Below are 26,929 nucleotides of genomic sequence, written 5' to 3' on the forward strand. Positions count from 1 at the left end.
ATCGGACATTTGAAATGATTCAACAGGCCTGTGTCAAAAAGCAGTAAATTCTGCGAATTGTTTCGAGTGGCACTCGCGCTTCAAGACTGGCAGGAAATCGCTGAAGAGAGGTCGAAGAAGGTCGACCTGCCTCTCTTCGGCTTCCAGCGATGTTCTGCCAGTCTTGAAGTGCAAGTGTCACTCGAAACACTCGGAAGGATTCGCCGAATTCTAACATAAAAGCCCGTTGAATCGTTTCAGAGGTCTCTGTTGTAGTTTTGCCGACGCATGAATTGATGTCCGCTCTCGCCCTGGTTGACAGTGGTGAAATCCCCATTGTGCCCGCGGTCAAACTCGCGTAGCGGAGCTCCAAACGTTGACTGACGGCGCTCCTTTGAAGACACGAAGGTCCCTGGAGGGCTTGCTGCACGTGCATCAGCGTGCTCACCTCTCCTTTGACGTCACAATGTCGGAATGGGAACTTTTTGATCGCCTTTCGTGCGCAACGATCTGCGTCACACCGGGAAGGGTTTTTGCGCCGATTTTGGCGGTTTGGTACGCGTAATTAGTCGGATATAGAGACGGTTAACTCTGAGCACGGGCTGGCGACGAAAATTCTACACAATAAAACAGCGTCATAATACGACCGCCTTGAAGTTTCCAATATTAACAGATACCCTAGTTTGATCAATTTGAATTCATTATCAAATAAACGTCTACGATTAACTTTGCACTTGGTATCCGCCCGAGTGCTCAAACGGATTTCGCGTACTTCGCATGCTTTTTTTCTTTTTTTTTGTAATACCCTTGTTACACGGGCACACTTAACTGCAGTTACGCTAAGCCCCAGTTAGCACACAATATTTGCCGACAACATTCTGCGGCTACGCACTCAAAGCTATGGGGGAATGTGCGCTTGAGCATTTTGATCATCCACCGAGGCAGTGCACGCGCGCTCTTCACTTCTTATGGAATAGCTGTCCGAGAGTATAGTGCGGTATCTGTGGTGCCGCGTAACAGCAGTTAAGCTGAGTTAACCGCGGTTAAGTGCGCCCGTGTAACAGGGGTATTAGACTTGGTTTTGAACACCCGCCGGTATACATTTGGCAGTGTTCCCTTGTCCACGCCCATTTTCCTCAAATCTCCGCGTCAACTATTTGGTGCTACGTTGTCAAAGCTATAGCGTAGCTTCCAGTGTGCAGCAGTCCCGCGCTGCTGCGAGAGCACCTGCAGCTTTGTCTTTCGCGCCTCATTTGCATGTGCTCGCGCAACTAGCTTTGACAGGGTTAATTGGAGCACTGGACGCTAGGCTAGCTTTGACAAGTTAGCACAAAATAGCGTTTTAACATTCGTCTATTACTTCATATAGGTTTTATTTATTTCTATTGGTGAACTTTTACTAGCTATCACGTTGTACGCAATTGCATTAGTAAAAAGAAGTCGCTTGCCTGAAATGCCAGTACCATCGCTATGATGCCTTTGTGGGAATGAAGAGCCTATAAAAAAAAAAAGCTTACTAAGTAAGGTGCATGTTCTCTTCGCTCGCTGTTCATTATTCATAAATCCCTGCACATAGTTTCATTTTTCCTTCTAACCAAGAATGAGCCGGAATTTCAGCATGGCTCATCGGTGCTCGGAACTTGAGGGAATCGTTAAAGGGAAGCTGAAGAGCTTTTCGAAAAAAATGAGTTAATGGCTGATTCTGACGCGTTTGTGCCTGCTGAGTCCAAATATCACAACCATTTGACTCAAAATAATCCCCAAACGCGAAAAAAAGCAAAGAAATCAGAAGCGATCGCCGCAGCGGCACGCCATTGGCTAGCCACGCGTGACGCGCCACTACGTCATAAAAGGACCATCTCGATTCTCGTTTGCTCCGTCGCTTGCGGAAGTAGCCGGGCGCCGGGTCTTCTGCTCTTGTACATCGGGTTCGGCTTCTGATTTTTCGAAATCTTTCGGTGGATCCGAAAGAGGAATGTGTCCAGACGACCCTCGACGTGACATAGTACGCGTTTCTGCCTTTGGCGAAGTAGGAAAATGACCCCCCGCAGTAATAAACAAAGAGACTAGGAACCGCTTGAGCGGACGCGAGCGACATGGCCGGCTTTGTACCTTCAGGAACGTACTGACCGCTACTTATTGTAACCTAAAACGTTGACAATAAACGGAGTGCTATTGACGGGACGCCTCAAGCCGGATTAGGGTGACCCTTCCCAAAACGGTCGTCAGAGGACAGGAATTCTGCACACATCGGCCTTCGTGCTTGCCAGCTGCTGGACGCGTGAGCGTGCAGACTGCATTGTTCATCAAGGCAGAAGTGGTTTGAAGGGATAGTACAATCGGCTTCGGGCGACGGGAGAGCTTCCCCTGAGACAGACATGTACAAATTACTCAAAAAACGTAGTTAAGTTAAGTTACTGAGTATCGACGCCAAAAGTAATTGGAGTAGAGTAGAAATTACGCATGCGTAATAGTAATTGAGTAAACTACTAACTACTGTAAAAAGTAGCGAATTACTTTGAAGTTACTTTCGAAGTTACTTTTTTATATTTTTGTGGTAGCAAAATGAACAGCAGTTCTGATCAATGAAAAACCCTGCGAGCCTAAAATACATACAGTCTATTTATGGCTTGCGTTTTCGCCAAAACAGTTTATTCGCTCGCAAAAGGAATTGACTTTCAAAGTTCTTGATAGGAGAGTTTTTGTCTTTTCTTTCTAAAAACGTCCCCAGCGAAGCTAAATAGACGTTCCACCGACGGGCTGGATGGAACGGCAGCGTTGAATTTGAGAAACAGGCTGTGCAGGGTCGGGTAAGCGAGTGTCGGTATCTTAGGTGTCCATGACGAAACATGTGAGGTTTGCCTCGGGTAGAGGGTCTTTTATAACAAACTTTCCTCCTTTTTTATTTTTTCTTCGTCAAGTTGAGATTGTTATAACCTGCCCCTCTTTATTCCGACGGCGTTCTGAGAATACGCTGGGCGAGTGCACCAGACAGTCAAGGGTTCAAGTCTCGCGCCACGACGATGAGATCATCCGGACGACTGCGCGTCCCGTTGTAGTGCTAGTGCTACGCTACTGAAAAAAAAAATTGTTTTGGTTTAACCGAAGATGAACCGAAGTATACTTTGCCGCTGACGCCGGGCCTAACAAAAGGATCTCCCAAAGGTAACTCGCAATCCTCGCCGGCGACTACAATATTCTCACGCGCCTGAATTTTTTTTAACAAAGGTGAGGTCTCCCAGGCATGGATGCTCGAAAGGACGCGAAGGATTACGTGAACAAGCATCGTCACTCGTATAAAGTTGCAGCTGGAAGCGGGAACGTGGTCCCATGAACGGATTATCCGTACCAGGGTTTGTGCGCGGGGGAGTCCGGCTTTGCAAAGGCGTATGCGCTGACGACAAGGCGACCATGGGAACAGGCGCCCAGCTGCGAGGTCATTCCAGTGGCGCCTCCCGTAAAACGTGCCACTTGAGTCAGAACTCACTAAAGACAGACAACACGATAACAACAACACTCAGAGTGTCCCCGTCTTTCACGGTTGCAGCTGGAAACGCGGCGCCTGCGTGCATTACTGGATTAGGTCAATACCCGACCAAGGCTTGTTAAGCATCTCTTCCCTCGTTCGTGCGTGCCGCTGTTTTGTCTTGGCTGCTCGTCGTCACCTTGGTCCAAGGACGCCTTCCCGAACAAGGCGGCCCCTTGTTCGGGAATGCCACTTCATCTGCCGGCGTCTTATTCATTTCTGCGCTGAAACTTTGGTGATGGGCAAAATTAGCACTATATAATTTCGAAAGTAGTTAGTAATTTGAGTAGACGTTACCAGAAAAAAGTAGTTAAATTAAATTACTAATTACCCAAATCAAGTTGTAATTGAAAGTTACCAAGTTATTTGAAAAAGTAGTTAAACTACAGTAGTTTGAGTAGAGTAGTTGAACTACGTCCAAGTCTGCCCTGAGATGAGACGGGTGATAAGATTGGGTCGCCGTTCTGCCAACGCCATGTCCTTGGGCACTATGCGTATAACTGCGCAAAAGCTCCATCCTTGTCATAGCAGTACCCTCTGTTGCATTTAGTTTGTTTGCCGCAAACTAAAGCGGAGATGTGTGCCCGCACCCCTTAATTTTATGTCGAATTCGTTAAAGCTTCCTTGGCCTCTACATTCGCATACTTTTACCAAGATTTGTTGACTGCATCACACCGCCACCAGGCATTATCATCGTCCGATCGCATTTCTACTGCACAAAGAATTGTGGCATTACACAAACTTTATACGGAAAACACTGCTTAACTTGTAAAAAAAGAACTCAATTCAGAACAGAAGGTAACATGCTTTGTATCTTCACAAGGCTCTCCTGAAGAGAATATGAACCTTTGGAAGGAAAATTTAACACAATTTAGGTTTACGTTTAAAAATTATGTGACCTCAAATAAAGTCAGCAACTGTAAAAAAAAACAAGAAGTTTATGCTAAAACAAGTTGCACCGTGAAAGTCGCATTATGAATTGCATGACTACTTATTAGGGCAAGCCCTCCTCTCCCAAGTGACTGGGTAGCCGAGTAGATTAAAAGCAAAAGAAAATAATCTTGGGCCCCAAGATTGTTGTCTTTTGTTTCCCAGATTTCCCGGACCTAAGTCGGTCTGGAAAATATGGTCACTTCAACATTATAAGAAACCAACACTAAACACTAATATAAGGCGGTTAACACAAGAGAGCGAATAGAAACCCGCTATTCGGCTAAATAATCGCGGCTTTTCTAGCACACTGCACAATTCTAATAACGTAATAGTTTTTTTCTAGAACAGTCGACCTACAATACCTAGCCGGTTACGTTTCCTCTTGGCTTGTGACTTTTAATGCGCTGAATCGCCTTTGTACTTTCAAAGATGGTCGGCAGAGCGTCGGATTCAGGCGAGCCTTCTTCAGACCCAAACCCATACGGTCATAGTTTTCATATGCGCCGTCCGAAACACATTTTGAACAAAAAACGGTGTACTTGCTCAAACCCACCCACCCCTTTAAAATCTCGGTGACGAAGTGTAAAAGACAGTAAGCGGGAAGAACATTTGCGACGAGCGCTGTTCGTGAAAGTTGGCGGCTACACAGGAGTACGGCATCGTGCAACACAGCACGAGTCACTTGGTTCGGTGCCACGAGAATTCCGCAAACTCGTGAACAAACAAGAAAACAATCAACACATCAGGCGATTGAGTCAATAGCATGACCACTCAAGGGATAAAAGCAAGCGCTATGCAGCGGCAGAACGACGACGGCTCGAAAAGACACTAGCAGCTACGAGGAAAGCGCGGTCATCCGAGGCGGGGTCCCCCAGCCGGTCCTTTTGTGACGCCGGCTGTCGGGCTCCCTCCTCTCTCCCCTTTCCCTCTGCTTCGGAGAGGCGTGGCTTCGGCGCTCCATTGAAGGCGCTTTTCCGGTTAACCCGCGCAGAAAATGACCAAACGAATACGATATTCGTGATGGGTGAGGTCTCGTTGACTAGGTTCAGGTGTTTTTTCTCATATTTAAAACCACTTCAGCTTCCCTTTAAATAGCCGGGTGCATAAAAAATGTTAGCAACCTCTAACCCAAAAGCTTTTTTCTTCTTTTTTTTTAATAATAATGCTGCATTTTCGATTGTTGAAGATTTTCTGCCACACGTTAAACAGTCGTTTTGGGGAGTAGGAACACATCCTTTATGAATTTCTCCGCAAGATGTAGCTGGGAAATGGACGTTATGTGACCTGACGTGACGCACGTAATCACGTAACATTACGGTGTCAAGTCGCGTTACGACGTGATGACATGACGTAACATGAGGTCAGGTGACGTTGATTGCCCCGCCAAATCTAACGGGAAAACGTACGGAAAGACGGAAAATTTTCGGGGAATAGGGGATTCGGTTAAAAGCATTCCATGCCTTACAACTTAAAAGTAAGGTTCCCTGTTTTCGGTGTTTATTTTTATTTTCTTTTCAAATTTTGGTGCGTGCGTGTACGTTATCTGGGTTTCTTTTTTTTTTTTTTTGGGGGGGGGGGGAGGGGGGGGAGGGTAATATTTTTGGAGATTTTGTGTTTATTGCTTAAGTTATAACCAATTTACACAATTTTAACTAATTTACGCTGCAAACTGTTGCTGGCGTTGCAAAGACGCGGTGACGACGTCTCTCGCGGAGATCGCCTGGCCCAGTGTTTTTGAAGCCCGCTCTGGATGCCATCGATTTCCTCCGTCCGATAATCGCAGATTGGATTCCCTTCCCCGCGGACAGGGGCATTAAATTGGCAATGAGCGGTCTTCCGATTTTGCGGTGCGAGAGCAATTCGGGCTTCAATCGAGCGTGCACTCGCGCAGACTGCGCTGGTCTTCGGGAAATTCAGTCACCCTTTAACCGTAAACTCGAAAAAAAAAAAAAAAAAAGTCTCCATTTCTTTCGATGAGCTTCGTGCGCGATGACGTTGGGTAAAGCCAGGATCCAGCAATTTCAAATAAGGCGAGCATTTTCTTCGTTCCCCTACGACGTTTGGAATTTTTTATTCTTCGTCCGGCAGGTCCATGAGTTCGCGTGTTGATACTGAACGTTTGGGGGGGAAAAATATATTTTCTCGACTCAAAAATAAGCCACGCGTAGCCGAACCCATAAGGCCGGTTCAGACACTTGCGTTTGAGTGCGTTTGTCTGCGTTGCGTCGACAACCGAAAGCGAGTCACCGGCACATCTATGCTTCGTATGAAGCGTGGTATCCAATTGAAATCATCTTGGCACGCGATATAAGCAGCAGGGATGTTTCGGTTTCTCGCAGCCGCAACGCAGTCAAACGGAACTGTCTGAACCAGGCTTTATTTTTCGCCCAAATGTAGCGCTAGCGATTACGACAAGATGCCAAAGTTCTAGAGCTTACCCTTATCCGATTCAAACGTTACAAGGAAAAGTTGGGTATATCTTTAGACACCGGCATGTTCGTCAGCCCCGATGTATAGCTAGTGCAGTACAACTGCTAGCCCAGGGTCTTTGACGTGCATCACGCTGTGCGGTGAAGCTGGGTCTTTATCACATGAGCGAGTGACGTTTCAGCGAACAGCTGTCATTTGAGCGAATTTACGTTTTAGCGAATAACTGGGGCGCGTGCTAACACACCCTCCCCCCGTTGCGTTCACGCAGCTTCGCGGCGACAGTCTGCGGCGGCTCATTACAAAAATGTCAATCCGCCTGGTCCACCCGTAGACGGGCCGCTTCGTGGCGGCCGACTGTTTGCTGAAGGGCTTTCGATGAAAACTCGGCGTTGGCTAAAACGTCGTTCGACCGGGCGGCAACTGAGTGCCACCCAGTGCAGCTCTAGTGCTACGCGACCGCACGCCGGTACAATGTTCATTCGGATCGAAACGGGCGAAGAATGCGCTCCCATTCCCGATGCGCCGCGGTCACACTGGGAATACATCGCACAAAGCACGGCCTGTATCAGAGTCTTACTTGTACGACCTGCCTGTCACATCTGTAGGCAGACCTGTTCAAAACGTACGGAGCAAGCATGCTTCCAACATGGTTGACAGCAGCGGCAGAATGAATTGAGAGACGCCATTTTGTTCCCGCGAGATATGCTTCGTTGTGCTCGTTGGGTGTCCAATCGTCACTCCTAAAAGGAAGTATCAATTTATACGTGCCGATTGTTCCCCCCACGTATGCTAGAATTCAAGCCCCCGCCCCCCCCCCCCCCCCCCCCCCCCCCCCCCCCCCGACACACACACTCACTTTTTTTTGTCAGTCGTCTACGGTTTTAAACGTGCAACTTAAACCATCTCGCCCGTTCGCTAATTTTGTCTTTATCCCAGTGTATTCGCGCGCACCTGAGCACCCCCGCATCTTCTCTTCACGCTCGCAAAGAGTGCGCGCCATGCGGCATAAAACGCCACGGACGCGACGACTGTGGTAGCCGAAATCGGCCGACCCCGTATGCGAGAAGTTCGCTCCGCACTCGAGCAGACTGCTGTAAGGATGGCGGGTCGATCCCAAACAAGAGTGAGGTACGCTGTCACCGTGGGTCGGATTGGCCTTCCCCGGTCTCGTTCTCCCCGACATCGGGATGCATAATACATGAAGGCGGCGAACTCGTGACGATGGCGGGTGTATGTGCTCTCCCACCGCGGACACGCAGTCGACGTGCGCCCAACCGCGGGAAGAGGCGATGACCCGCGATCGCCGTCGGCAGTATACACAGTCCGACACTGTGCCCGCCGTCTCTCGAATGTCGGGCCCCCTTTGTGCTGCAGGGCAAATGGTCCTCTTTCCTTGTTTCTTCTTCGCGCCGTTGTTAGCTCCCGTATTGTTTCGTGCCGTTGATGTAAGGCGGACTCGCGGCATTTGCGCCAACGGCTTTATCCTACACGTTTGCCTATGCAGAGCGATGAATGATGCGTACATGTGGGAGAGGGGTAAGACAAGAAACTTCCTTGGCTGCCTGTATATATATATATATTTTTTTTTTTTTGTCTCATGTTTTTTGGCCCGAGTTTTGAGCTCGCGCAGCTGGACTCTCGCTTGACCGTGTCGCTCGTAAACAGTGGGGTCGGCGTACGACATCACATAGAAAAAATATGGCCAGTTCGACTCTGCTTGGTTAAACCTTCGTGTAGGACCGGCCGCGTATTGGGGAAGGCTTCTGAAGTCGGTTAACGGGAAAAAGTGAGCACGTTGATGGGCTCGTTTGCATGGTCGTCGCAACGCCTGTTTTGCTGGAAAAGGGAGGGAGGCTTAGGTAAACAGGCTTCAGTGATTCATGCGCTAGCCTTTAACCGGCTCACAGATTTGCTTCACAGATGTGCGTAAGTAAATCTGGGATCCGACGATAAAGGCACATGCAATCAAGCTGGTCAAGGAGTTTCTGCATCTTGCATCAGTGCTCGCTGTGCTTGTTTGCTGCTTAAGATCCGACAGTGAGCAAACAACGTGCGTTGTCTCGAATGCTACGAGAGAAGGCCACGACAAAGTGGCTATATTTGATTTGGCGCTGTCTGCTGAAGCAAGAAGCGTGCCCGGAAGTGGCGGATGTTCAAGCCCGAGCTATTACGTTGGCGACGTCGCTTAGCCTATAGTGTCTGAAGCGAGAAATTCTGGGTAGGCCAGGAAGCCGTGTGCGTAAAACGTACCAGTACGGAAGAAGCTCCAGCCCCTGCGGGTCAGTCGGAAAAGCGTAATCAAGCACGTGATTAACGTGTTGTCGGAGTACGCTTTTACTGCGAAGAAGTGTCCGACTTGTCGCTGCGTCATGGTCCAATATGTATGCGTTGCGCTCGTCTATGTAGCGTACTTCGAAACCGTCGGAAGTTGCGCTCGAATACGGTACACGGTCAATGGGGTTAATAAGTCGGAGTATAGCACTTCATTTTTCCGTATACTCTTCAGCTCTGTTCGCTTACTTGATTTGGCTGGTGGTTCATTTGCGCCAGAAGCACATTGCCAATTATTCCGAAGGGAACAAAAAAGGTAGCAATCGGCGATGAACAAGTTCAAGCAATAACGCGCGCTGCGATTCTCTGGCCGTCTTCCAAGCAAATGGCGACACGTGGTTCTACGCGCGGCTCGGGAGTGGGTATCCATAACCGACTGGGAACTTCTCTCCTTCGCCGAAACTCTTCCCAAGCCGGCGGTGTAGGCGGCCCGCATATTCCGCGCACGCGGTCATTCAATATATATAACCGTGTTAGCACACACACACACATGAATACGTTGCTCACTTCAATTTCTCTAGGAGGCGGATCCCGCTCGCGTGTGTTTCCGCATATATGAGGGCATAAATCAGCGGCCTATAATGGCCGTTCTTTTTCCCGAGCCCGATCAGTTTCCAATCAGCACCCGGCGTTGTGGAGCCCCCGCGTCCAAATTGCTCCCGCCTCGGCCCCCTCCACTTGTGCGCGCGCGAGAATTGGGCGTGCGCATTTCCGGGCATTCCGACGGGGGGCCCCGTCGGCGGCGAATTAGCTCGGAGCCAAGACGTTTAATTTGCATACTCAACTAGCTGGCGATGTGTGCGCCGTCCTATTTACCCGCAGATTCGCCAAGTATCTGGGCCCTGATAGTCACGGAAAAGCGCGATGCTGGTGGTTAAGTTTAACGAGGCCGGCACGCGGGCTGCTGTCCGAAGGACGGGTGCCGGAACACTTCGTCGGGCATGGTATGCTTCCGAGGGCGAAGAGAGAGCGATAATTTCGGGCCTCTTAATTCTCGGCTATCGGATAACCGGGTTCTACCGCTGCCGTGCTGAATCTTCAGCGTTGACTCGGCTCTCGTGCCCAAACCGCGCATTGCGCTGGCCATGGGCGGAAAGTTCTTAATTTCCAAGGGAAAGGGGGAAGGGATCGCCCCCCCCCCCCCCCCCCCCCCGGGAAACGTTTGGGACGTCTCTTGAAATAGACGTCCCAAACGTGTGTAATCCCTTGGATAACGTGGATAAGTATGCTGACGGCATGATACATAAACAAACCTCTGCTTTTGTGACCCTATAGCTGGCATTGCAGTTGTGATCAGTGAATTCCGTGGTTCAAGCGCACTGACCGTAATGAAGCTTGGGTTTGGGCTAGTTGGTTTTTCATTATTTTTTATTCTGCGCTGCCAAAGTTTACAATCTGGGACGAGAAGGAAGATGGTTGTTTTGAGGGGAAAATAAACCAGTTGTTAGTTTTGCCTTTCGTATGACAGTGTCTTCCCTCTTTGTCCTAGATTGTAAACTTTAGCAGCGCAGAACAAAAAATAATGACCGTGATGCATTGTTTCAACGTTTGGGAAACAAAATGGGGACAAAACATGTTATGTCGTCTACTTTCGTAGGCTGGAGGTCGGCTAGAGGTGCCACTGTCGTCATTCGCAACAACTTCCAATGGCTTTCGGATGAATTTCCAGCACTGGCCTTTATCGTATTTGCTAGTACTACGTAGGGTCTTCGAACAGGACTGCGCGAATAGTTAGGAAAATGTATCGCTTAGTGACCAGAGCTGGTGAGTGGATACATTTTTATTTCTCCACTGGACGCCAGTTATGAATATGTGCGGGGTGCACAGATGAGATGAATGAGGTGCACCGAGAGGTTCCGGAGGCGATGGTGCTTGCTTTTCCGTTAGAATAAGTTAGAATTGTAAGATGTCCATCCAACTTTTCTTTTTTCTTCAAAATACTGCAGATGCGGGGAAATGGGAATAGGGTATGGGAGAGGACATACTGAGCAAAAATGGAGAGCGCGAAGTGTTGTACTAAGTCTTCCAAGGCTTAATGCCATATGTACGTGCGCCGCAACTAGGGATGTCGCGCACCGGTTGAGGTTCAAGTTCGGCTTTTTTTTTTAACGTTTATTGGAAAAATCGACAGTTCAACTAGGGTTCGACTCTCATGCTCACGGGTGACGGGCTGGCTTAGTTGGCTTTGGATTGAATGGTGGTGACCAAATGATCAAGTCAAACATTCTACTTTCTGTAAAGACAGCACTGCTTTCTTTTTGTAATATAGCAAAAATAAATTGTTATTAACTCCTAGTTATTAGAATTGATTTATTGTAACTATAAAACAACCTATTCCGTAAAAATGTTTTCTCCAAAGCTAGACATGCTTGTATCGAAGTCTAGCCACACTGTTCACAAAGTCAAACCTTGTAGAACCTGGTTAAAAGTTCGAAGGTTCATCGAAACAGTCGAACCTTGAGGTTCGACGTAAAAATTCGGCTCGATGAAAGTAGGTCACGTCCCTAGTTGCAACAAATCGGCAGAGAAGCTCCGTCTCCAAATCCCGGAGAAACATGGCGCTACTATATAAATGCACAAATTTTCTAGCGTCAGAGAATCCGTCAGCGAGAAACGCGCACTTTTATAACCATACATTTGCTTGGAAATGGCAAACGTTCATTGACTGGTGTTTCAATAAAAGTTGTTTCTCTCTCTCTGTGTTGTTCGTTCCTCTCCTTATTTCTCCTTGTTTTGCGCTCATTTACATTATGTTCGACTTTCACCAACTATCCCAGCTCTCTATTTTATTCATTTATTCCACTTAGCAGTATTTTACCACAGGAAGGCTATAGTTCTGCTTCTTCTTTCAGTGTGGGCGAAGCGTCTTCTGCATATCTTAGGTTGCGAATGGTTCTTCCAGCACCCAGTGTGAACTTTCTGATGATTCTTTACAAACGCTGCCGAACAACAAAGTAGCGATGTTTATTTTTTTACATAGATTACGATGATCCCCGAGTAGCGGGGGTAACATGTGTGCTTGGGTGTCAAGCTATATAATGCAAATGCATGCAGTGAGCAAGTGTTGGAGCTATAAACGTGTGCAACGCTTTTAGAAGTACTAAACCGTTTTTGAGTTCTCGTTATTGGATATCTGGGAGTCTGGGACTACTTTAAACCGTTTATTATAAAACGGCTCGCTAGCATTTCAATAAAACAAATTATTTGAGGAACCGAAAAAAAAAAAAACGGTTTATAGGAACGTATAACCGATAACCGAAACTGTAAAAATCAAAACTGTAAAAACCGAAACGAAACAGATATCAACAAAACGGTAACCGAAACGCTATGTTTTTAGGTTTGAGTCCCTGGTGTAGCTTGTAATAAAAAAAGAAAAAAAGTACTATTTTGCGAAACGTGGCAAGAAACATTCCGTATAGAACTAAATTTGCTGAATTCGAAACTGACCTAAAGATGCGGTCGCTACGAATCTTGCCAGTTGACAAATTGCATATCTACAGGGTTCGTACAGAATTTTCGATACAAAATTCAAGGACTTTTTAAAGATTTCAAGGGCATCAGAAGACAAAATTCAAGGAATGTTCGAAGAAATTTCTTCGTTGAAAGGAGTTAAGAAATAAGCTCCTTTTTGGCAAGAACTTCTCGTTCTACAGCAGCTATAGCTGTGTGATTTTCTTTTGCTACTCGGCGAAAACTATTGGCCTTGGCCAAAAGTGGCAAGTCATTCTTCGCCTCAGCATCTTCTGAGAAGCATTCCGCCAACTCGAGCAGGCACTTCAGAGTTTTCTGGAGTTTCAACTTCCTCTCATGCATTCCCTCCAGCTCCATTTCAACTGCTTTTCTCTTCAAAATTTTCTGCTCACTGGCTGCTGTCTTCTTGTGCTCTTCCAAAATATGCAGCATACTTTGGCCTTGCTAGGCGTACAGAGGACTTTAACTCCTTCGACAGTGGAATATTGAGCAGGCCATTGTGGTTTTTGATAGCGTTTCGACAGATCGCGCACTTCGCTCGGAAGGATTCATTCGTATCTGGTTCCACCCACTGGCGATAGTCTTTGCGTTCCAGCCAAGCAGGCTGGAACTTACACTTTCCACTCGGCATTTCGGCTTTCAATCTCGATTGAAAGTTTCTCACGCTCACAAACTTGATCCTCAACACAGTCAACGCAAAGCAAAAATGGCAACGACACGGGACGCTTTGAATTGGCTTTATCATTTAGAACAAACGACATGTCATGTTGCCAGACGACACGGCATTTACTCATTTGTTGGAGAATTTTCAAGGAATGCAAGGATCGTTTCACCTTTCCATTGATATTTAAGGGCCCTTAAACGACTTTAACGAAATCAAGGGTATTCAAGGATTTCAATGAGCTGTACGAACCCTGTTAGTCTATACCATATTAGTGCACAATTACTAAAAATACGCGTTTGAGCAGCCACTAAAAAAGCAAAGAGCCCTGAGCAAAAAATCGTGAGCCATTCCACTCTGAAGGTGGATGACCAGCGAAGCTGTTCAGCACACGACACAGACGTACGTGAAACATAATTTTAAACAAAGGTACGAACATATTGTCTTGATCGGTGGTCATCGTGACGAAAGGTACGCACACGCATGTCAAGGACTATCCCCGCCCCGAGGAGCCGGAGGAAACTAGACACGCCAGACGGGGCCGCCACCCGGCGGAAGGAAAGGAAACTAGGCACGCAAGCGCATTGGAACGACTACAAAGAGAGGGCGGTGCGAGCCCCCTCTGAGTTTTTGTTGACGCACGTGAAAAATCCACGTAACCCTAGCCATAAACAGCTTCGCTGTAATAGAAAGTTTCATTCTGCCAAGTGTTTTTACAAACTACAGTAAACGGGTACGGCAGGACATTGAGGCCCCCTAGGTACGGTTTTATTATCTACATGGTTGTAACATGTCGCCAGATCGACTTTTGTATTTGCAGTCACTAAATTTGCAACCTCTAATGGGATTTAGACGTACATTCCCCCCCCCCCCCCCCTTTTTTCCGTCGCTACTGGACGTGGACCGCGAGTGCCGCTAGTATACATTCGTCAGAGTAAAGTAAGACTCTGATCCAGAGGCACATGCGACTTCACGCACATTGCACTCGCAAAACACATTCAGACGGCGTCAATTCTTGATCGGTATCCAAGCGTGCGAAGGCACAGAGACGCAACACTTCGGCGTGCCAGAAAAGCTTTGAACACTTCGCCAGACCGGCGAAACTTGCTTTCGACGAGGTGTGCCTTTTTCCTGCGGCACTGCGACTTTGTAAAAATTGCCACGTGTTTTCAACGGCAAGTATGACGCCTCACACAGGATCTTAAAGAAAGTCTACGGCGAATGACGACGAACGAGTAGAAAAGGTGTTTTTAGCACGCTGCCGCCGGCATGTGCAACGCTAGCAAAAAAAAAACAAAAAAAAAAAACTGCATGCAAGTTGGTGGCCGCAATCGCGCTACAGCGAACAAGCGGGAGATCAGTGACATCGACACTAGCGTTCGCTTGTGCTTTTCGCCAGCATTTCTACGAACAATCGCCAGGATCGCGACATGCAACAGCATGACACTCCGACTTCTGTGACGTCATTTGTTGCCACTTCGGGACGACGCTAAACACAGCAGTCAGAGATGCGCTCAGGCACCATAGTCAACTCGTTCCGATTGATTACAAGAAGTTTGATGGAGAGAAATGGATGCTGGTTGAGCACCCGCCAGCAAGAAACGTGCCTAAAATATTGTTTCCTTGGGCTGTCTGCTCTACTTGAGTTGTACATGTGGCTTCACCCCACTTGAGGGTGCGGGGAAAATTGAATGTTGCTTTTTGGACGTTAACCTTAACCAACGTTGACCTTAATTTGCCGGCATTGACGTCACGTCAAACGCCATTGCTTCGTACTTTCTGTAGCACACGTTTGGCACCATCGACTCTTCTTCTCGCCAAGGCTTGCCAAGAACAAGATTCGATAGTGCGAAAAGATATGGTTAGTGCGGGCACGGGAGCATAGTACGGGGCAATGGCGGCTGGTACGGTGCCATATGACGTCACATGCAAGACATGTATCGGGCAGGAGAGGGGCGCTTTGACCCGTTTGTTTCCCCACACCTCGGTGTTTACTCAACACAAGGCCTGTGCAAATGCCCACAGGCCTTATGGGCATGTCCTTTAATGTAAAAAAAATACTAACAATCGACGATCTGTCCTCAGAGAATGCGAGTTTGACCCACTTCGGCTTTTGTGCTGTGCTGGGACCGTGCTTGCTGCATTGTTCATGCGGGCCCGAGTGGAAACAAAAGAGCCCCTCCTCCCCCTCACCGGAGAACACGAACTCCAGCCGAAAGCTGACGCCGCGTTCGGTTATGTCGGCCGAGCGCTGAGTCATTGTATTTGTTGTCCCCATCCGTGTAGTTCTAAAGTTATCCGCTTGGGGCGTCAATAGCTAGCGAGTTTGTTTCACACCATGGAGAATAGAAGGGTAGGAGAGGGCATGACGTCGGCCGCGTAGCCTCCACAAGCCATGCTCCCTTGACGCCTCGCCTCTTTCATTTGCCTCCTTACTCTCCTCACTTACCATGCCGACGTGACCACATCACGTGACCGTAGCTAGCCTTCGTCTTACTATAGGCTACTAGAATACACCACAGTCTAGCCTTCGATCTGATAAAACCTACCGGATGGAGCGCGCGCAAGCCTGCAAGGAGTTCTTCTACAATCAACCATCTATCTCACATGTGACATGTCACGCGCACCAATCGCCAGAGAGATCTGCGGTCACGCTGGGCACAAAATCGTTTAAACTTTTTATGTCTAGGCTTCACCAATATTGCAACGTGCCCCCTCCTAGTACTTCTAACCTCCTTGTTTCACACGCACTGGCACCGTTCGAGTTCTCTCCCAGAATGCATCGCACTCGCAGAGTGTTGCACGGAGAGCTGGACTAGCTGGGGCCCTAATCTGGACACTTGGCGAGAAAGACGGCGAGAAATCTGACGGCTATGATTGGCCGGCGCCAAGGTCAAGTGCGGCGTCGGCCAATCACAGCAGCCAGATTTCTCGCCGACTTTTTCGCCAAGTGTCCAGATTAGGGCCCCTGGACTCAGAGCCGTATATGCCTGGACCGCCTGGACTCAAACGAACTCGCCAAATCCACCGAGTGCAGAAGGCTGTTGCTCCCGCCATCTGTGTTGTAAAAAAGGTACCGACCTCAAAACGAAACTAGCACCTTTCTGTTCGGAGTGATGGGTGGGAATGCGAGAGTGCAGTCGCTACCAACGTTTATCTACAAACGTTGGTCGCTGCAACCTGTAGTTCATATTTGCGATGACTTCAAGCAACTCGGCTGTCGTAGAGATAGTTACAGACGGCGTAAATTTCCGCAACCAGCTGTCTGCAAAGCAGTTGTTTGAAATTCTTATAACCGTTTACACTGAAGAAAGCTGGTGATGCTGTCCGAGCAGAAACATGGTGTTATGCGTGAACCACTGAAACGGTACGGCTTAAAACTAGTATGTTGGAATATCCAGGAAAAATTTTCGTGGGACTTTCGATTTCGATCGTCATTACAGGTGGATCAGATATTACCATTAGCTAGCTTGGCGACCGCGTCGAGAACGAGAGCTTTCGCGAACAAAATACGAGGGGGCAAGTTAGCTGACGTAGGTAAATGTTAAACATGATGATGTTGCCCAAGCCTCGGGCAAGGTGACTATGTTTAGCTTTCTCTGATGCTTTTTGGGCAGTCAGATGTATCTGTTGGGGGAGTTTTGTCGACAAATGTTCATTTTTCATGCGCACACAGATGGTGATAAACATCTCGGGGGGCGCTGATGCGTTTGTTCTGAGCATTTCTTTACACACTGGTATATTTCAGCGTGTGTATGGCAACAGAGCGACTTAAAACCTGCAAATAAAGCACAGTTTGTGAATTGCTTCCTTCATGAAACAGCAGACGCTCACAATTCAAGCTCGCGTTTGATTCCGTATCCCGCGGGACGCGATTTCTATCAAAAAGTCAATTATTTTTTTTTTTTTCCCTTTTTCGGTTCCGCGACTTATCGTAGCAGACGAACCCTCGTCGTCTGCTCCCGCTCCTTGCCGGCCTTGCCGGAGCGAGGCATGACGGGATTAGGGTGCCTCGACCCTAGACGGGATTGCATTTTGGCGCACTCTCGATTTTCCCCAAGGGCAAGGAGGTTTTTTACTTTCCCGGTGCAGCGAGTGCATGCACGTGTGGGGTGTCAACGATGAAACGAACTCTGAGAGTGCAACCACTTGTGGAGTGCCGGCCACGGTGTAGGAGCCTTCCTACATCGTGGTGCCGGCCGATACAAACCCGCTCCACGCTGCGAGTGGGCCCGTGTGGGCACCAGTGCCGTGAAACGAACTCGCTATATTTTGAGTATCGAGATAATAAATCGCGCGCCTGAAAGAGTAGCGCCGGTTATTGCTAAAAGGTTGAGTTGGTTTCGCCCATGCACGCGGACAGTGCAGTGTACAAACATTTAAACACTTTTTTCCTTTTTTTTTTTTTTTTTTTTTTTTTTTTTTTTTTTTTTTTTTTTAGTTTGCGAAACGCATTATATATATTGCGTGTGCCTTGACGTTCGGGGAGTTGCTGTCGGCGGCACGGCATACGCGCAGACGCTTCTCCTCGCGCGGTTTTCGCGCCAGTGCCCACATCCGCGGTGCGGGCGAAGGACGCGGCTTGCTTGTAAACAGTGTGTTGTGTTCTCCCGCTGTCGGCTTTAACGCGTCTCTTTTTCCCTCCGACGCAGGAGGTACGGTGTTCTTCCGCGGATCCCTGACGGTGCTGAACAGCCCGTTCGAGCCGGGCCTGACAGACAGCCGCAGCGAACAGTTCCGGCAGCTCAGCTCCGAGCTCTCGCACGAGCTGTCCCACAGCCTAGCCCAAAGGTTGCGGTTGCGGCCGCCACACAACATCCCGTCGGTGAACGTGCTTCGATTCGGCCCAGCGGCGGTCGGGGATCGCACCGACGCGCTCAGCGTCGTTTTCGACGTCGGCGTGCCGGACGGCGCGGACCAGGAGAAGCTTCACAGGGGCTTCATGGAGCTTGTGGACAGCGGTCGCCTGGACAGGTTTCAGCTGGCCAAGGAAGGGTCGACTCTCGCGCAGATTCTAGGTAGGGGCCCCGCGGTAGCTTCTCTCTAAAAGTAACCAAACCATTACCCCCCCCCCCCCCCCCCCCAAAAAAAAAAAAGAATGAGTACAAGCTCGAATAAAAAAAAAACCAAAAACGTTTTGGTTTTTTTTTTAGAGTTCTTACTTACTTACTTAAACATTACTTTTATACTTTTTTTTTTTTTTGCATTTTGATTTTGTTGCAATATGACTTCACATAGGTGACAGACGAAGTTGAATGGTAGATGTCAAGCTTAATGCTCAGATTTGCTCAGAAGAGCACTTCGTTTTTCTCGGCTTCAGCCTCAAATAAATCCCTCTCGCTTGATGATTCTTTCATTTAAATACAAAACACATTCACATAGAAAGAATCAAATGATAGCCACAGCTTAAGGTTATTGTTAACAAATCTATAGCAATTAAAATCTAGCTTTATAAAGGCTCATTATTTGTTATAAACCTGGTGGTCTTTCTGATGGCTGTATTTTGGATATACTGTATTACAAGTTCTGTCTTGACAAAGGGGCGAAAGTCGCCAATTGTGCCATTTGGAGCTGTCAGATCAGATGCCTAGTCCTTATCGCAATGTTTACATTGCGTTACTTGAATGAAGGTAGGTGCAACACTTTGGTAATAGAAGCGCAGGCTGCGCCTGTATTGCTTCTCTGCACTGCACCTTAGCCACGGGTAAAGCACACTCAATGGAGCTAAGCGGTCTGTTACTGTTAGTTGCAAACATAAAATATGGTACGCCATTCTTTGATTTCTTAATAGTGATTTTAGAAGTTTTGCACACGCTTAGTCTTGAACTAATGCCCAGCCTCTTGTCTGTTCGTCATACCTACAGCCAAGCTTCTCCTAATCTAAAGTGAACTGACTTCTGCAGAATGCCTTTGAATTACTAGCGCTGCTTTTCTTGGGGCCATTGTGCGGTACATAATTAGTTATTCTAGTTTTCTCAATTTTCCAATGCTTTCTGTGGAAGTAGGAAAGACTATCTTTAAGAAGACTTTAAGAGGTTATTCGACGAGCCACAGGAAGAAAGTGTAAATCTATGAACCCCTAACTGTGTTGCCTTCCAAAGCTCCCACTGCCTTTTCCAAGCACTGTCTCGTGGTCAATTTATGTCTGGGCTCGGACTTTGCTTCTTCAGGGAAGTTGTATGCAGGTTTGAATGTCGTTTCAGATCCCAGTCACCATGCGGGCGGTATCCAGTGCGGTCCCACCCAGTTTGCTTGTGATGACAATCGGAGATGCGTTGATGAAGATCGCCGATGTGACGGTCGTCACGACTGTGCAGACCGCGCCGACGAAGAGGGCTGTCCTGCCATTAAACGTGAGAAGTTGTTTACTGCGTTTCTTTTACTTTTTTTATTTGTATAGAAAATAGTCTTATCCAAATAGAAGTCCTGATACATATAAAACTCATGGCAGTTCTGCCATTTATGGCCAAAGTTTCTTGTTTTCGGATCTCATTTAAGTCGGAGGAACATAGTTTATAGCCGGGACTCTTCCGTGACTGTTCATCTATGGCGGTGTAAATAAAGACAATGTTTTATTTAAGGATGTGCGGGGTTTCCTTCTTCACATTTACATCTGAACTGCAGAGGAGTCCCTCTCAACTGAGCTATCTGTCCCGAGTCCGTTCATGAAAATTTGCGAATGCTGTCATTAGTGTTTCTAGTTTCGAATGCAAAGTGTATAGTAACCATACTTTGAATTGATGACCAAAAATTTTGAAAGTTTGTGCATATTTAGTTGCGAGCAGTGGGTGGCCAGCCTCTTATGTTTCATTCCATGCCTTCAGCTTACATTTAGTTTTTTTGTTAAAAAATAAATAAAGTGCACAATACGGGTTCTTGACCACTTTTAAACTGCTAAGTCTTTTTTTTTTTTTTTTTTTTTGCGGGCGTTATGGAATATGTCATTGTCGTCCATTCTAATTTGTTTCAAATATCCGTCCTACCGTATGGGGCAAAAAAAAAGGAATGACTTTAAGCTTTACATGGAAGATGACTCGGAGGTGGTACTTAGAGGTAATTCGTTTAATAAGAAGGAAAATTGGCATTTCATGGGCTATAGAGTTCAAATCAACAATCTCAAATGTTTGCCGTCTTTTTTTTTTTTTTTTTTACTATTTTGTGGACAGGCAGTCATGTTTTTTTGTTGGATGTTGGACTCCAGTGCTTCACCAGCGGGGAATTCGTGTGTGGGTTCAAATGTTTCAGATCCCTCCCACCATAATACCACTCACCACGTCCAATGCGGTCCCAATGAGTTTGCGTGTGACGGCAACCGGAGATGTGTCGATGAAGCTCGCCGTTGCGATGGTCGTCGCGACTGTTTAGATGATTCAGATGAAGAGGGGTGTCCTCCCAGGAAACCTGAAGGTGAGTGGTTGTTTGTTTACTGGGTTTATATAAAAGTGCTGAATTCTACTATGCAGGTCTTTCTGGCATTCTGATGTCTTCCTTGTTTTGTGGTCAATTAATGTTATATAATTAATGAAGGATTAAGATTGCTTTGGTTCATGTTTTTCTTCATATTACTTTAGACAATGGTGGTGTTGTAGCTTTTTTTTTTTTGATAGAGTGGAGGAACAAGAAGTAATCGAAAGAATTGTATGCTTCTTAAAACCTTTTTTTCTCTTATTATTGGACAACTGGAATGCAGCATCGTACAAAGAATGCTAATCCTATTTCAGTTCATAAACATTCTTTTTTCATGTAGTGGTTCCTTTTCTCTTGCTGGGACATGTCATACCAAATCGTCACCTCAGTTTAAGTTTGCAAAGGGAGAATCAGCCAAACTTTTAAAGCTATTTTTAGTGATGCTAGTAATTTATATCGAGTTTTATATTAATGAATGTGTATTATTGATTATTTATAAATGAGTTCTGTCTCATAGCACTGCATTGTGAAAATACTCGAGGGGGGTGCCATAATCATGGGACTAGAAAACAATATGCGATGTCGCACCGCCGCTGGGCTCTCCTGGCTCACTCCTATTGTCTGGTATAAGCGATCATGTTACCATAGCGATGACCAATGGCGTTCTTGTTGGAAGTTGCGGTACAAATCTTCATGTATAATACACGAATGCAGATTGATTTACCGAACCAAAAACATTCCACATTCAATAATTTTTTCAGTCATGACTGTGCTTTTGTTTGCAAGCTTTTGTGATAGCGCAGAAAAGGTGGTCAGATTTACCATTTAGTCATCCAAGAGGCATGCTAAGCTTGTTTCAAACTAACAACGTAAAATGTAGAATATTTGTGCATGTTTAGTTTTGGTCAAGCTGTCAGCCTGTTGCATACCTTCCTTGCTTCCATACCTTCAGTTTAGTTTTCCTTTTACTAATAAAATCGAGTAAAGCCCATAATACTGATTCTCTGGACCGCTTTCAAACTTCTAGGCCATTTATCTTAGGCCATTGTGGAATGTGTCATCTGCTTTAATTTTTAATTCTCCCAATACTGTCCCGTGGCAGAGGGGATCACACAAAGCTTTACATGAAGGGTGTCTCGGACGGACGGGCCATAGTCTAAATCAACAAACTATTGAATGTACAGTTTTTTTATTACTAAATTGCTGATGAGAAATCTTGTGGTCAGCCGGAAGTTGGACTCCACTGCTGCTGCAGTGGGGTAGCTATGTGTGGGTCCGAATTGTGTTTCAGATGCCTCTCCATGCGGTCCCAACGAGTTTGCGTGTGATGGCAACCGGAGATGCATCGATGAAGCTCGCCGTTGCGATGGTCGTCGCGACTGTTTAGATAATTCAGATGAAGAGGGGTGTCCTCCCAGGAAACCTGAAGGTGAGTGTTTGTTTGTTTAATGTACCTTGACTTTTAGCACAGAATGTGTTTATGGGCTGGATTTCTCGGAAAAGTGTACCGCTTGAGAGTGACAAAAAAGCGTTGCACGTGGGCCAAGGCAACTTACAGGACGCATATAGCCCGTAGCAGGCAATGCATTAGCATCCAATGCATAGACATGACATGATTAGTCTTAATAATTCATACATAACTATAACTAGGAACTAACAATCGAAACTGGAAATTCACCAAGGAGCTCGGCGGCAATCGAACGCCGAACCATGTGATTCAGTCCCACATCTTTGCTTGGCGCCACAAGTAGGAGATGAATGAGAGCGCGAGCAGCTGGACTAAGTACGACTTGCCACCAACGGTCGCATGTCACCTGCGGCAGCATGCGACTTTCCGCAGCGAGTGACACTCGTAGTCGTATTTGGTATGGCATACTTTTAGTCTGCAGGCGGCCATTGGAGGAGTTATACTTAGTCCAACATACTCGGTTCACGGTCGACCGTTGGTGCCGAGTCGTATACATAGTCCAGCATACTTAATCCGCCGGCTACGGTTGCTGTCGAGTTTTTAGTCAAGCATACCTTGTCTGAAGACAATCGGGGAGTCATTTTTAGTCCAGCGTACCAAGTTTGTGACAGTTGATGGCAAGTCACGCTTTGTTCACCATACTTAGTTCGCAGGCAGGCAATTCTGTTGCGATAGAATTTAAGCATAATTATGTAGGACTCTATTGACAACACCAAGATTCAATGAAGCCAATCAAGCGGTGCGAGAAGTGCATAATCGTGGCGCTTGTTTTCTTTGTCGGTTTGCCATTGCTGGCCAAACCTATTGTGCAAGAGAAAAGCGCAGGATCAAAGCACGTTCATTGTGTGCAGTTGGCGATAGCAGACCTAGAATTCCAACAGGCGCCGTGGCGATGCATTTTTGGCACTGCCCATTTGGCTCCGTCGAATCGTAGCGTCGGCTGCGGTCAATGTGAAACGGAGTAAAGACCGCAGGCGACCGTCGGCATGCGCAACTGGTTCCCGGTGAGGCACAAACCCCCACAAGAACTTGCAGCATAACGGGGTGAATCACAAGGTAACAAGGGACAGCGAACCGGATGTACGAAATCAAATAAGAGTATAAAGAGTGCGATAAACCTCCTCCCTTCACGATCGACTGCAGTTGCCGTTAGGGGCTTCTAAAACGCAGAGTACTAAGAATTCGAGGCCTTTCGCGCACCCACCAAGGAAGCAGAAGCCATGGAAAACTTCTTAATTGTTACGCACACTAAGCTTCTGAAGAAGTTTAAACCTATCTCGATCCTTCCGTTGAATCCTGAGATCGGAGAAGTGTTGCGCGTGCAGCTCATCTGAAACCACCCGAAGCTCCTTGCAACCAAGCATAGCAAATCGTGACATACTCGTAATACACGCAGGACACATTCTGTATTCACCAAGTTTATCAGAATGATCGAGGAAAGTTTCTTTGTAGCAGATAATTGCTAGGCAATCGTGTTGCATTCGTGGAACATTCTAGCATTGCAAACGTTAATAACATCATTTAGCAGCACGTCTAGCCCTGTTAAGTCAAACACCTACGTTCACGGTGCTCTTCATTGGATAATTTAACGCGTGGCATGTGTACACTTGAAACGATTAACCTGGTGATTGTCTAGAACCTTCTGACCCACTCCTTGTCTCCCACTTTGCCTACCTCTCCCCCTTGCTCCATCCCTGGTCACATGACCTCCCCGTTAATCAATAGGCCTCTCCCACCTCACTCCTTCTGTCCCACCCGTCGACCAATCGGGGTCGAGCCTTGCGACCACGCTTTTGTCCAGGCTTCATTTTTGGGCTTCACGAAATGCCAAACACCTAGTCTAAAAATGGTTCAAGTTAGAAAAATAAAGCAATTTAAATTTTCCTTAAAATTTTTTACCCTTTTTATTACAATTCACGTTTTTTTTTCATTCAACTCTCGTATGTGGGGTTTAGTTTTTCATTGCTACCTTGCCGACGGATAACTTTGTGGTCAATTCGAAGTTGGTCTCCAGTCTTGCTTGAGTGGGGAAGTTACTATGTGGGTTCGAATCTTGTTTCAGATCCCAGTCACCGTGAGAGTGGTATCCAATGCGGTCCCAACGAGTTTGCTTGCGACGGCAACCGGAGATGTGTCGATGAATCTCGTCGTTGCGACGGTCGTCGGGACTGTGCAGATGATTCAGATGAAGAGCGCTGCCCAGCCAGGGAACCTCATGGTGAGCAGTTTGTTTGTTTACTGCATTTTACCTGTTTTAGAAGTAAAGTGAGCAATTTCACTTTCCATATATATTTTTTTTTAATTCGGCTTTTTTTTTTTGTATAATTGCAAAATAATTTGTTTTTGTTTGGGGGGGGTCAATTTGTAAAGTCAGGTCTCATTAATGTGGACCCCATTATTATGAATACCCCACTATATAGAAGAAATATTTGCGAGGACAAACTAAGTAAATGGTGCATTCTTTTTCATATAAACAAGGCCTCGCTATATATTAATAAAAATTGTTTTTGTTCCATTTTTTTAATATGTAAGTATATCTTTGTTTAACTAAAAATCATGTAATCTTAGTCTTTCTTTATATTTATTTTTGTGTGCGAGCACTGGGCATTTACGAATTGGGGAAAGGGGGATGAGGGTCTTTAACATTGCAAAAAGTGCAAAATCTTGTATTTCTCGAAATTCGCAATATTGAAGTCGTCACAGCCCAGTCGTCACAGTCCTCACGAAATATGATCAGTCATTTCAATCTTTAGCTACTCTAAAAACACTAAATTGCAAGTTTAGAAGCCCGATTTAAAAGTATAAGAGACACTTTGAGAGTGATTTTCTCGGCTTTGCCTTTTTGTCAAGTGCCATTGCCCTACGGAGGTTTTGACAATCTTCTCATAAATGGATTTCAGTAAAGATATTTATTTCTGCAGCAACTGAACTACATCCTAAAGCTAATCAATATTCACTACAAGATAAACTGCAATATTACAGCAGAGCTGTTAAGGGAAGTTTCCCCAGTTTCGTGTCCGGTGCCAAACAAATGTCTACACGAAATTCTGGACAGCTACCGCCATCTATGAGCGACAGCGGCAACCTTTTCAGCTATCATAGAAGAATGGATAGTTGGCCGAGTTGTTGGGAATTCATCATGGAAAACTGCGATCAAAACAGACAAGGGCGAAGAAATGCACCGGACTAGCGTACAGCTTCACTGGTCTTCTTTCTTCACCAGAGTGGAAAGGCTGAAAGTTTTTTTTTTCATATTTTTTGAAGTGTTGGTGGTGGCGGGATAGCCCCATTGAGCGCTTTTTACTGAGCACCAGCGTGCTGCAGAGAAATAACCTCTGCAGAATTTTGACCTCGCACCACCCTTCAAAACAATATTTTTTTCACTTTTTTTTTATCTTGGCGATTTGTTTTTTCTGCACCTGGTTTAATCATGTTTCTGATTTTGCAAATAGTATCTCCCACAAGAAGCAAAGATTAATTGTAACCGGAGGAGACCAACTAGGTAGTTACTTTAGGCTTCCAAAAATAGATACTGTAAAACCCGTTATTTTCGTGGCCCTGATCTTTTGCGAATTGGGCAGCGGAGGTTATATTCGCAACCATTAAATTTCACAATTTCTAAAGGCTGGCATTGGCCTGTTTGTGCTGGGTAAAGTTTACGAATTTTAGAATTCGAGAAAATTAGGGGCTCGCAGTATAGAGTATAGTACTTAACTTGCTCTCGAATAGACTAGCAGCACTATCTGTGAATTATTGGAAGTTCAAAATATTAGCACGCACCTTGCAATTACATGTCACGGTACGATGTTAACTTATTTGTGTCATTGATTGGCAGTTATTTGAACCAAAAATTAGTGACAATTCTAAACACCCTCCTTAGAATTCCGCCCTCAGCATATGCAGGACAGATCACATGCAAGTTTCATCCCCCAAGATCATCGGTACTTGAGCTGCTCCATCATATACCTGCGTCATTGAAGCAACTGTCATCGGGGTGGTGCCTCTTTAAAAAAAAAAAGGCAATTGTCTAGTGGTTCGATGTTTTAATGGTGGCTGTACAGTTTTAATTATGAGGTTGAAATGCATGTTAGATCTTTAGGCAGGTACAGTGAAAACAGCAAACATATGTGGGTGTTTTTTATTTTCATTGGGCATTCTGTTGCCCTTCTGTGACCATGACACTACTTCGGTCCTAAGCCTGTCTTGACTCGCATCGCACAATAATTCTCAGCATACCCCTATCGTACCGCATTCTTGGTTAGTGTGGTTGGGACCATGCGTGAGGTTGATTGCAGTTGCTTGCTTTGAATTGCAGTTCCCCCTACACATGGCCGAAGTCCCTGTCCAGCCAACCAGTTTGCCTGTGATGACAACCGTCGGTGTGTGGATTCAAGTGCGCGATGCAACGGCCGTCAAGATTGTGCTGACAACACGGATGAGCAGGGCTGCCCTCAGAGAGGGGACACGGGTATAATGTACTCTTTGACTTCCCTTTTTTTTTTTTTTTTTTTGTTAAATGGTTTATTGCCAAAAAGAAATGCTAAAAGTTTTCTTCGCCCTCTTTCTGAATCTAGATCACTTAGGTGAAGGCTCCTTTCTTGTTCACTTTTGGAGAGGCACTGCCAAGGTGCCCTCAATTTGGCCGATGTGTTTTTTTTTTAGTTCAGCATACTTAATAAGACACTACCGAGAAAAAAAAAAATCTCCACAAAAGAAGTTGATT

At 46.3% G+C, this 26,929-nt stretch overlaps 1 protein-coding gene across 5 annotated transcripts in view; it reads left to right on the top strand.

Annotated features, from left to right (window-relative positions):
* The window catches only part of LOC8039553 (basement membrane-specific heparan sulfate proteoglycan core protein), a 430,543-nt gene that overhangs the window by 227,521 nt on the left and 176,093 nt on the right, over nt 1-26,929 (top strand). For all 5 annotated transcript variants that reach the window (XM_040222261.3, XM_040505271.2, XM_040222262.3 and 2 more), the window contains exons 3-8: nt 17,984-18,349; nt 19,535-19,684; nt 20,577-20,738; nt 22,030-22,167; nt 24,269-24,424; nt 26,522-26,674. In XM_040222261.3, coding sequence (XP_040078195.1) covers nt 17,984-18,349; nt 19,535-19,684; nt 20,577-20,738; nt 22,030-22,167; nt 24,269-24,424; nt 26,522-26,674 — 1,125 coding nt within the window. The remainder of the gene's footprint in view (nt 1-17,983; nt 18,350-19,534; nt 19,685-20,576; nt 20,739-22,029; nt 22,168-24,268; nt 24,425-26,521; nt 26,675-26,929) is intronic.

The sequence above is a fragment of the Ixodes scapularis genome, unplaced genomic scaffold, assembly GCF_016920785.2.
Source record: "Ixodes scapularis isolate PalLabHiFi unplaced genomic scaffold, ASM1692078v2 PGA_scaffold1__304_contigs__length_218370807, whole genome shotgun sequence".
NCBI classification, from domain to species: domain Eukaryota; kingdom Metazoa; phylum Arthropoda; class Arachnida; order Ixodida; family Ixodidae; genus Ixodes; species Ixodes scapularis.